General features: G+C 47.2%; 1 protein-coding gene across 1 annotated transcript in view; it reads left to right on the top strand.

The window, feature by feature from the left end:
• The window catches only part of Mgat5 (alpha-1,6-mannosylglycoprotein 6-beta-N-acetylglucosaminyltransferase), a 242,092-nt gene that overhangs the window by 171,498 nt on the left and 57,983 nt on the right, over positions 1 to 12,611 (top strand). The window contains exon 11 of the mRNA XM_051147291.1: positions 653 to 786. Coding sequence (XP_051003248.1) covers positions 653 to 786 — 134 coding nt within the window. The remainder of the gene's footprint in view (positions 1 to 652; positions 787 to 12,611) is intronic.

A 12,611-nucleotide genomic window follows, 5' to 3' on the forward strand; every position in this document is an offset into this window, starting at 1 on the left:
GTTGAATGTCTTCAATCACTTCCATCTTAGTATTTTTCCATATATATAGGGGGGGGGGAGATATCTTGAGGCAAGGTCTCTCAGTGAACCTTGAGTTCATCTGCTAGACTGGCTGGCCAGCAAGGCACTGGAATGCACTTAACACGCCACCACACCCAGCCTTTTCTCTTCCAGCATCTATAATAGAACTCAGGTGCTCTAGCTTGCAGACCACGTGCCTTCCCCGCCCCCATCCCCACCCCCGCTGAGCCATCTCAACCTGATCAAACTCTAATTGCCAGGCTTAGCCCTAACCCTCCACTTCATTTCTTCAGATCGTCTCTCACTGAGCCTGGAACTCACAGATTGGGCTGTGTAGGCTTTCCTTGCTGGCTTTCCCCCAATCAACCATCTCCCCAGCTCCTGGGCAGCTTTTCTCAGAGAGTAAAGCCACGGTGGAGGAGAAGTTGTAGATTATGCTGCTTGACTGTGATTTACACAAACTGGATGGTAAACACAGCTGGAATCAGAGTAGACTGTGAGCGCCTAGGTGAGGCAGAATGAAGTGCAAACATGTGCCAGGGGGTTAGAGGGCTTGTGTCGGGTGTGAACTGCCACCGCTGCTCTTGGCCTGCTAACTGCTCACAGCCCTGTCTTTTGCTCTCCACATCAGCTCACACTCCAGACAACAGCTTTCTGGGCTTCGTGGTCGAGCAGCACCTGAACTCCAGCGACATCCACCACATTAACGAGATCAAAAGGCAGAACCAGTCCCTTGTGTACGGCAAAGTGGATAGTTTCTGGAAGGTGAGTCAGCCCGCCTGCGTGTCGGGCTCTCTGAAAGGAAGCTTGTGAAGTAATTTAACTTTGCTTTGATCCGGGGCCAGTAATCAAGCCAAGTGCCCAGGGCTTATGCCCACTAGACATAAGCAGAAGTATTCAGGGGTTCAGTTGCTCCAGCAGGCTGGTACCTCAACTGAGTCCGAGGTTGCTTGTCCTTCCTTACAGCAGCTGTACCCCCAAACCTTTCACCTCTCTGCATGTCAGATGTGAGAAGTGGCCCAGAGAGATGGCTCAGTGAGTAATGAAGATTTGAACTCAGATCCCTAGCACCACATTAAAAAGCAGGACATGGGCACATGCTTGCAACTCCAGCAGTACTAGGTGAATGCGAAGACAGAGAGGATCCCTAGGGGGCGCTGGTCAGCCAGTCTAGCTGAAACAGCAAGTTCCAAGTTCAGTGAGAGACCTTCCTTAAAGAATAAAGGTATAGCGTGGTCATGCAGGCCTATAATCCCAGCACTCAGGGAGGCAGAGCAAGCAGATCTCTGTGAGTTCGAGGCCAGCCTGGTTTATAGAGTGAGTCCAGGACAGCCAGGGCTCTATTACACAGAGAAACCCTGTCTCGGGGGTAGGAGGGGGGGTAGAATTCAGGTGGAACTTGATTTTAGAAGGTTCAAAATCTCTATACGTTATATCAGCCTCAAGAGCCAATACTGTAATCTTGAAAGACTTGAAGGACAGGCATCCTCAGGACTTTCAAACATTCGTTTTTCTAAATGTCCAATAAAAACCCTTCTTGGAATCATCATAAGCTGTGATCTCATGCTTTGCCCCTCCCCCATGAAGGAGGTTAGAAACTGACCCCTGAGGGCATCAGTGACGTGCCCGGCTAGGAGGGCTAGTCATTTTTCTGATACCGTGTGTTTAGAAAACGAAGGTTACTGCCCACCCTTCAGGTCGGCAGTGTTGACTATATCAAAACAGCAAAGAAACTGATAAGATTTTTTTTTCCCCACGTGTATTCATTCATTTGTGTGTGAGTAAATGGTGTGTGCATGCTTGTGGAGGTCAGAGGACATGTTGCAGGAGTCCAGTCAGTTCTCTCCTTCCACCATGTAAAGTTCTAGGTTCTGGAGACCCAACTCAGGCTGCCAGGCTTAGTGGCAAGTGGCAAGCCATTGTACTGGTCCCACTGGCTATGATGGGCATTGATTTATCCACAGACAATGCTCTTTCTTACAGACAAATAGATTCTGTACTGTGTAGCATACTAGTTCTGAGCTAGGAACAGTTCCACTGCCTCCCACCTCCAGAAGGTGAGCCGGCAGTGTCTCCAGACAGTTTCGATTCTCGTGTGTGAGTGGTAGTAGTACTGTCCAGTGGTTGCAGGTAAGGGATGTTGTAAGCATCCCTAGTATAGTCTTAGCTGACATACGTTGATAATGATGCCAAGACTGAGGATCCCTGTAGTCACAAAATAAACTTATTCCTTATGTGTCATCACAAGTTGAATATTCCTAACTAAAAGTTCTGAAATCCAAAATACTTGGTGCCAGCACCATGCTGAGAGGTTGGAGGTGGGGGTGGGGTCCACCCAAATATCAGGTGGCAGGTCTCAGTATAAACCCAGAACTACAGGAAATGCCCCTCATCCTGTATGTTTAGAGAGAGCGTGTTGTGCGTTGAATGTGAAATCCCCGCCATGGGCTCAGGTTTTGTGTTGGTTCCCATGCTGGTGGGACTAGTTTGGAAAATTCCGGTGCCTAGGAGGTGGAGCCTCCCTAGAGGAAGTGGGTCACGTGGGGAGGCCCTTGAGGATTTATAGCCCTGCTATAGCCTTCCTGTTCACAGTCTCTGCTTTCTGACTAGACACTGCGTAGCCTAAGTCAGTCTGGTAGTACTTAGTATATAGACCAGGCTGACCTCAAACTCTTAGCAATCCTCCCAAATTGCTGGGATTACAGATGTTGAGAGGTAAGGACCTCCTGAGAGCCACCATGACCAGTCTTGTGATCTTGAAACAGAGTCTTTCTGTATTACCTAGGCTGGCCTGGAACTTTCGATCTTTCTGCCTCAATCTCCCTGGTGCAGGAATTCAAAGTGTGCACCACATCTCAGCTCTTGGCTCCTTTTATTCACAGGACTCATCAGTAGGGTTTCTGTGATGATCACTCACACATGCGTGTGTGTGTGTGTGTGTGTGTGTGTGTGTGTGTGTGTGTGTCACAGCTCACAGCAGAACTGAATGGTGCTATTACTGATATCATTATTGGGCCAGTTAGGAACTGTCATGGTGAGAACTGGTTCTGAGCGGGAGAATGGTCAAGCCTGTGAGATCTGGTGAATAGAAGGCAGCCTGCACAAACTCAGCTGCCCATATCCAAACTGTGTCAGCAGTTGGTGCATCATAACCCATGCACTGAATCTGGCCCATAATCTATGTTTATAAACAACATGTCATTGGAAAACAGCCATGCCTCCTCTTTGTCTGTGAATGCTTTTGTACTAAAATTGTAGAGTTGAGGAATTGTAACAAAGACTGGCTGACCTACAGAGGCAACGGGATTTACTGTCTGGCTTTTTCTGGACCACCTCGCTCACTTCTGAACTCTATGTCCTGGGCAAACCTAGTCCCTCTCAGAGGATGCTTTTAGCCAGCATTTCCATCTTTTTAGCTCCCCTGTCTCTCTCTCCCTCTTCCTCTTTCCTTCCTTCCTTCTGTGTGTGTATCTCTCTCCTCTCCTCTCTCCCTTATCTCCTTTCTCCCCTATCAGTACATAGGGGGTGCATGCATGTGTTCAGGCGTGTGTGTGTGTGTGTGTGTGTGTGTGTGTGTGTGTGTGTGTGTGTGTGTAAGCCAGAAGATAACCTTAGCTGTCATTTCTTAAGCATTCCCTCTGATTTTTTTTTCCAAGACAGAGTTTCTCTGTGTTAGCCTTGGCTGTGCTGGACTCGCTTTGTAGACCAGGCTGGCCTCGAACTCCAGTGACCCACCTGCCTCTGCCTCATGCCCAGCCCATCTTGATTTTTTAAGGCAGACTCTCTCACCAGTTCTATTAAGCTATCAATCTAGGTGTCTCTGTCCTTCCAGGGCTGGGATGTTTATAGGGTATTACTATGCCCAGCTTTTTTATGTAGGTTCCATGTGATCAAACCCAGGCCCCCATGCTTCCAAGGAAAGTATTTTGCTGACTGAGCTATTTCTCCAGCATTCATTTGGGGGGGGGGGCAGGGATCATCATTATGAATGACTTATGTAGAGAAGCAGGGTGTCAGTAAAATTCACCTCACTCTGAGGAAAGAAAAAAAAAAGTTCACAAAACCTGGCATATCAAGCTGGTTGTTTTTCTAGGCTTCAGTGAAAAGACTAATACATTGTTCTGGTTTGGTTTCTGTTGCTGTGATAAGACACTGGCCAAAACCAACCTGAAGGAGGAAAGGATTTATTTGGCTCACAGGTTACAGTTTGCCATGGAGAGAAGCCAGGGCAGAACTGGAACGGACCATGGATGAACACTTGCTTGCTTTCTCTGGCTCGCTGAGTTACCTTTCTCTCACAGGCCAGGCCCACCTGCCTAGGCATAGGACTGTGTGGGTTCTATTGGCGGCAGGGAGACCAGCTGAGAATTTAATCACAGGGTGTTTCCTCAGCCTTTTCTGTTCTGTGCTCTGGGGAAGCCAGCAGAGGAAAGCTTCATCCTGAGAACTGGTGACACAGCTGCAGGGAAGGAGCTTTTGAGGGAGTGCAGGGTAGTAGACAACTAAAAACAAGCATGGGGAGTCTGCATCACTTCCAGTGGGAGAGCACCCTGGAAGGTAGCCCCAGACTTAAGAGAAATCCAAATAGCGCTTAGTCAAAATAGAAACAACCAAGAGACAGACAGCTAAGTTTTCACTAAACTAAAGTTTAAACCAAATTTAAAGATAAAAGGAAAACAGGGACAAAGGGCTAGGGCAGCAGAAAAGACAGAGAACATTACACACACACACACACACACACACACACACACACACACACACACACACACACACGCATGCACGCATGCACGCACACGCATACACCACTGCTCCCAGGTCTCTGGGTTTTAAGCCAAGGGTATATAAATTGCAGGAGGAATACCCAGGACACCTCCAGGGATGGATTCACGGCAGTTTTGAAATGTAAGGAACCAGCTTTTACACTTTTTGGCCCAAAGTCTTTGTGGTTTGCTTTGAAAAGTGCCTCTGAAAGGAACCAGCCCCTTGACACCTTCTTGTCCAGGGCTTGTGAACTGCCTCCAGCAGGGGGGAGACACCCCTGCTGAGGGATCTGAATTACTGGAAGGGGGCAGCTATAGACCTTGGCTTGCTAGCAAAGGCCCACAGGACTGCCCACAGTGGGCTGGGTCTTCCTGCGTGGTAGCAGTTAAGAAAATGCCTCACAGATATGGCCATTGGGAATTTTAATGAAGACAATTCGTTCTTTCCAGTTATATCTAGATTTGTGTCAAGCTGGCTTTGGCCAGTGGAGTATGTAGATATCTCTGCGGTAGGTGCTCTGGGTTAAGTTCCCTGCCCGCAATAGACACTACATTCTGGCATTAGGACAGTGTGTGGACATGTTTCTATTTCTTAGAGCCCTTCGGAGCCATGACTGAAGGTGCTGTGTGGCCGGTCTTCACTACTTTGTGGGTTCTTCTTTTCCCACCCTTTATCCACCCGCCACCACCACCCCTACCTCCTAACCCCCATTTCACCCTTTAACACTAGAAAGGAGAGAAACAAGGGGAGAGAAGAATTAGGAAATTTTCTGAATCTAATTTCTTTCCTTTTGTTTCTTCTTTGACCACAACTACTAACAAACTTCCACCAATCTTCCTAAACAACCAACAACTACAGACCCCGTCTCTCGGGGGTCCTCACATTTATAGACCCTCTGAAATATTCCCAGAATTCCAAATGTCACACAATCACAGAAACTATCTGCAGCTGGCAAAAAAACACGCCTCTGACAGAGCACAGAGGCAAATCATAGTCAGCTACTGTGGACAGATCAAAGCAATCCCATATCCCCATACCTGAAAACATATTCTTATAGTATTTCTATATAAAATTCCAGAATTCTCACTACAGTGATTCATGCTGATGTCTTTTCCCCTTGGTTATTTTCCACGTCCTGTGGGCTGGTCTGGGCACTGCTTGCCTCAGGATGAGAACTTTTGTCCCTCAGGGGCAGCTAGAACACTTTAGGGTGAGGCTCTTAGCCTGGACACTAGGCCAGGTTTCTGGGCTTTGCTGGGAAGGTGGAAAATGAGTTTTCCATGGGATGTCACGCCTTGGCTCTTTTAGAATGAGACTGCAGATCTCAGATGGCAGTAGAAACTCAGGAGCTCTGCAAGCCTGTGATGATACCGAGTGTTGCAGCTCCTTGTTTGAGCTGCTGTGCCAGGCACAGCAGAAGCTGGAGGATGTCTGACACCCACTGGCAAGCAGGTCCTGTGAGACGCAGGCCCAGTGCTGCTTCACTGGGGGTCAGCACAGAGCTATTGGCCGTGGCTGAGCAGGCCCCAGGGCTGCAAAAGCAGTTCCACCATTGCTGCCTGACCACCTTTCGTCCAGCAGCACGTCTCCCCCAATAAAGGGAGTCTCAGACTGTCGTGGTGGACGAATCGTAAACTGGAGAACTAGCACAGCACGAGCCGGAGCACCAGCACCACCACAAGCCAGCCAGCCTTTATTTATAGACCTCGGACAGTGAGGAGGAGTTTTGAGAGTGAATATGTGTCTGATAGGGCTAAGGATGCCCGGATACTTAATCTACATACAGTGGTATAGTAGCTCATTTACACGCGATAACACAGGGAAGGGGTGGGGGTCCCATCAACAAGAAGGAAAAAACAGTACTTAATTATCCTATGTGTGAGGGGGATGACTTCTAAGTACAATTAAAGGTCATTTGCTGGAGGATAGGATCTCCGCATAGGGTGGGGTACTTCCAGGAATTCCCTGTGCTTGCTGGGCAAGTTCCTTATCAGGAAAGGGGTGGGCTTGTAATCTTCCCTGAGGGCTATGTGCCACTCCTTACAAGATCTGGGGTTACCAGATCTGATGCAGTGAGAACACATACCTACCCACCCACCCCCCCCCCCAGCCCCAACCAAGAAAAGGGAGCAGTCCACCTTCATAGACCAGCAGAGTCCCACATTTGGTCACCTTTGAAAATGATGGAGCTACAAGGCCAGAGGTCCTCCAATCTGTTCAAATGGCAGCACCAGGATCAAGGGTTCTGCTTTCCTCTCTTGACTCAACTCTTTGTTGTCTCTTGCCTTGATTGAGCTTGGTGTCTTCATGTACAAAGCAGTGTCCCAAAGCTTGTACAGCCAGCCAGTCACCCTGTATGACCTGAGCAATAGCAGGACCCCGGGGCAAATAGTAGCATAGCAGATGAACTACTGCTCCTGGCCACTTACCTTCCTGGTGGCCAAATCAGCCTTAGAGCTCTTCTGAGTGAATAACTCTCCATAGGAGTCATTCAAATCATTTTCTGCTCCAGATCCCAGGGCCTGGCTTGCTGCAGCCATAACCTGACTGGCGACAAGCAAAGAAAACCCATCTCTCTTTAGTGTGGAAAGCTTCTTATCTGGACCTCTGAGCTTATAGCTGAAAACGTACATTCAACCTGCAACCAATAACTAACACACACACACACACACACACACACACACACACACACACACAACACACACTTTCCTAATCCATCCTCAATATTTTCAATATATAGAAGCCAGGGAAAATCTCCTTCAAATGTAAAGTAGGTAGTTTGGGAGATAGCTCAGTTGTTAAAATGCCTGCTACACAAGCATGAGGATATGAGTTCAGATCCCCAGTGCCCAGGTAAAAGCTATGTAAGGTGAAACACACCTGTAATCCCAGCACTGGGGAGGTAGAGACGGGAGGAACCCAGGGCTCACTGACCACCTGATCTAGGCAAACTGGTGAGCTTCAGGTTCAGCTTCATGTGGCCCAGGCTAGTCTCCAACTTTCTATGTAGCCAAGAGTGACTTTGAACTCCTGATCCTCCGGCCTCCGCGTCCTGAATGCTGAGAAGACATTTCACTACCATACTGCATATATGCATCTAGAACCCAGGCCTTCTTGCATACCAGGCAAAGCAAGTGCTCTCTGCCACCTGAGCCACATACTCATCCTGAGATGCATATTTAGTAACTATGCTCTTTAGAACTGGACAGTACAGTCACTAGGAGCTATCCCAAAACAGCCACAACTTACTTACCAAAGACACTCGGGCATTCAGCGGTGATGATTTCAATATTTCAAAAACAGTGACAGTGTTGGCTTTAAACAGGCAGGAATAAATCTGGAAAGTCTATAGTCTAGGTGACCTCTGAGTCTGAGACAGACTCCCATCAAAGGACTGTGTAATTATCCGGCTTGCTAATTGGGTTGACTCTGGCTTCATTGAAATGCAGGCAGAATTGGAAACTGGAGTCATTTGGAAAAATTCCATTTGATTTCATAGCAGGGATTAACTGCTTTTAATGCAGAGTTTTAATGAACCACCAAAGACCATTATAATTAGAGAATAGACTGAAATTCTTGAAAAGAATGCTTTAAAAAAAAAAAAAGTAGGTTAAACCTGTGACCATATTTCCTTATCACCAGATAACAGAGATAAATGAGGGAAGACAGCCACCTTATGCCGTCCCAAGCGTATATGCTGAGATAGATAATAGGAATAGATTTTGTTGAGTCTGTTGAAGTCTAATGTTAGCATAGCTCTTTAAAAAAAAAAGATTTATAACTTTTTAAATTATATGCAAGAGTATACATTTATGTGTAGGTGTGTGCTCATGAGACCCCAGGAAACCAGAAGAATATATTTGATCTCCTGGAGCTCCAGGTACAGGTGGTTGTGGACCACCTAATAGAGCTGTGCTGGCTAGTTTTATATCAACTTGACACAAGGCATCGTTATATGAAAGGAAGGAACCTCAGTTAAGAAAATACCTCCACAAGATCCAGCTGTAGGGCTGGGTTGATATTCAGCCGTAGGGATTTCCTTACTTAATGATGGATGGAGGAGGGCACAGCCCATGTGGATGATGCCTTCCTGAGCGGGTGGCCCTGGGTTCTATAAGAAAGCAGACTGGAGCAAGTCATGAGGAGCAAGCCAGTAAGCAGCAACCCCTCCATGGCCTCTGCATCAGCTCCTGCCTCCAGGTTCCTGCCCTTTGTGAGTTTCTGTCCTGACTTCTTCCAGTGATAAATAGTGACATGGAAGTGTAAGCCAAATAAAGCCTCTCCTCCTCAACCTGCTTTTGGTCACAGTGTCTCATCACAGCGATAGAATCGCTGACCAAGACAACTGGTTCTGAGAACCTAAGTCTGCCAGAGCGGTAGGTGCGCTTACCCTCCAAGCCCTTCTCCAGCCCCATCACAGCTCTCGATTCCACTGCTAAACAAAAGAGCTTCATAAAATGAAGACGCATCTCATTTCTTGCCGTTTGATAAGCCAATCACAAGCACCTTGGCCACGGGCCTTCGGACACCAGGCTTACCAGAAGCACATAGGAATTGAAGGAATGGATAGAGGAAGGGGACCTTTGGAGGACAGCCACTGACCAGGCTGAGGTCACTCTCATCCCTTCTGTGCCTGGCACACATGGAAGAGTATGGTCCTGTGTTGGAACCTTTTCCTCTAACTCCAGCAATAGCCTCTGGTGACTGAGGAAAGAGTGATAGAGATAAGAACCATCAGAAATCACAGTTCATTGGGCAAAGCTGCTTGCTGCCAAGCACACAAGCTGAGTTTGATCCCTGGATCCCACGTGATAGAAGGAGAGGACCAAGTACCACAGCTTGTCCTCTGACATCTGGACACACACCATGGCATCCCTGCCCTCCCAGAGAGGGCATGGGAGGGAGAGATACAGACAGATAGAATGGAAAAAATAAGTGAATCCTCAAGGAACTGGGAAGATAGCTCTGTCATTAAGTGCTTTCTTTACAATCAAGGGGACCCAGTTCCAGACAAATATAGACAAAAGCTGAGTGTGGCAGCATCTTTATAATTCCCGCATTAGTGGGGGAAGAGGCAGGTAGATCCCAGTCTACTTGGAGGAATTTTCAGCCAATGAGAGACTATCCCAAAAACACACATGGTGGATAGGATCTGAGGAACAGCGCCTGCGCACACTTTTACCCACACCTACAAGAAAGAGCCAGCAAAGTTTACAGCCCTGTAATGGCTCTGACAAAATAGCACTGGCTATGGGCTGATTGTAAGCCAGCATGGCTTGGCCACAGCCCTCATTTTGCAGAGTATACCATGCAAGGGTCAGCAAAGATCAGGCAACCTTTTCCCTCGCTTTTTTCTGGTCATCTATTCAGCTTCAGCAAGCTTTCTGCTGCCATTTTAAAGAGCTCCTCAGCTGCTGGCAGAAGAACGCATCCTCCCTGGTGTATCTTGTCAGTCCGAAGATGCTGACTGCGGACAGTCTGGAGCAGCAAGAGGAGTCCTGGGCAGGAAAAGCAGGCTTGTCTGTGCTCTCAGCTGTCTGTCTTATTTGGCTGATGCTTGTCCTCTGGTCTCACTTTCCTCTCATGTAAAACAATGGACCGGCCTGCCTACCTAGTCTCTCCCATCCCCAGAGTCCGTGATGTTATCATCCAAACTCCTCTTTGGCCTTGCCTAATTCTTTCAAGTTCACTTTGTGGGTATCAGAAATAGAGTGGGGCCAGACAGGCACCCAAGAGAGAGGCAGAGGGCAGGGAAGGGAGCAGGTCAGGTGCAGAGTCCATAAAACCAACTGTGCAGGAAAGCATCCATGAGCATAAAAGTTTTAAGGGATGCCTTGACAGGAGGCTCACATGGTTCAGCAGTGTGGATCTGCCAAGTATTGATTATGGGCCTCCAAGTTGAGGCTTAACATTCAGGATAAAGGTACTTGTCCCTTCCTATTTGAGAGCACTAAGCACAGTGTCATTCTTTGTGAACACCCAGGGTGTTAGTCCCCTGCCTCTGTACTAGGGTGGCCCATCTGGAGACAGTGGGACTCCATCTCTTCAAGGGGCCAGTCACTTCAGTTCCCTGTGTCTCTGGACTCCATCTCTTAAAGGAGCCAGTCACTTCAGTTCCCTGTGTCTCTGAGTTCTCTTACAATATGAGTGGAAACAATAGCATATTTGCTAGGGGTTGAATGAAAATGACATGACTTATTAAATAGACTTGATGCTTCAGTTAACCCTGGAAAGACACTCTGAGAATGCATTGTTATGTGGGTTTATCATTGTACATGTAGCATGGAATGCTTAAACTAAAATGGCTGCGGTGTCAGCCAGTTACCATGACAGAAATGCACGATGTTGTGTAAATACGGTGATGCCTTCTCTTTATTGATGTCTGTTAGATTTTTTCCTACTGTTAATATGATTCTTAGGATTGAGAATACGGCTCAGCTGATAAGGTACTCGCCTCAGATACACAAAGCCTGAAACTTGTTTCCCAATACCACAGAACTAGACACGAGAGCACATGCCTGTAATAGCAGCATGTTGGAGGGGGTGGGGGGGGGTTGAAAGCAGAAAGGATTGGAAGTTCAGGATCATCCTCAGATGCATGAGGAGTTCAAGTCTAGCCTGAGCTATATGACATTGTCTCAAATAAATAAATAAATAAATAAATAAATAAATAAATAAATAAATCTATAGGAGCCAATTAAATTAAAGTACTTTTGATATGAGAGAATAAAATATGGGGAGACTCCGAAGCCTGTCATTTGAAGATGGATTGAAACTGGTTTATTGATCAAGGCAAACAAGGTTTAACCAAGGTGGAGTTAGCGAGGAAGGGACCTTACAGAGACAGACAGTAAGGGACCAAGCTGAAAAGGGGATAGGAAAGGACTTGATGGTTTCCAGGAACATCAGAGGCAGCTGAACTCAAGCTGAGAGGACCACATGGGGATCCATCAAGCCCCCACTGCTATGGCTGTGGATGCACAGGCGGAGAGTCTCTGCTACCAGAGCCTTTGGTCTCTCTGGCTATAAGGTCCCTGGTACCCCTCAGATTGTCCTTGCAGAATGTGGGTGGCAGAGAGATCAGGGAAGGTAGGGGACCGAGGGAGCACTCTACAAGAGGAAAGTGTACCCCATGCTGGCATAGCCCACGCTTTTCACACAGCAGTGTGCCCAGAGCACACCGTGGGCCCTGCAGAGGTGAAATCCCACTCCCAGGCATTTACATTTATGCAGTACATATTTTTTTAATCAGGGGGGGGGGCGGCGGGGAAGGACAGGGGATAGCTCATTCAGGAAAGTGCTTGCTGTGCAAGCATAAAGATGTGATTTGGATTCCACAACCTGTATGAAATGCAGGGCATGGTGGCAGGTGTTTGTACTCCCAGCACTGTGGAGGTGGAGACAGTAGGATTTTTAGGGCTTGCTGGCTAGCCGATTTATCTCCCAAAACACCACGTCTCAGATCTCAGTAGCAGACCCTGTCCCTGATGATGATGATGATGATGATGATGATGATGATAATAATAATAATAATAATAATAATAATAATAATAATAATAATAATGTGATCATAGTAGTAGTAATATGATCCAAATAGTAAAACAAAAAGACAGGAATGTGGGAAAGGGACTTATAAGGAGGAATAAGGGTCAACAGGGTTGGGAGGAATCTAAAAGGGTAAGGGAGAAGGTGGGGGGCAGAGGGGGAAGAAAGGGGAAGTGGGAAAGGAGGGAGAAAAAGAAGAAAATAACTCATTCGGAGAGGTTCATCAGAAAAGTCAGAATTCCAAGCTGATTTTAAAAATATAGACAATACATAGTTCTAAATAT

This window comes from Acomys russatus, chromosome 6 (genome assembly GCF_903995435.1).
Source record: "Acomys russatus chromosome 6, mAcoRus1.1, whole genome shotgun sequence".
Taxonomy (NCBI): Eukaryota; Metazoa; Chordata; class Mammalia; order Rodentia; family Muridae; genus Acomys; species Acomys russatus.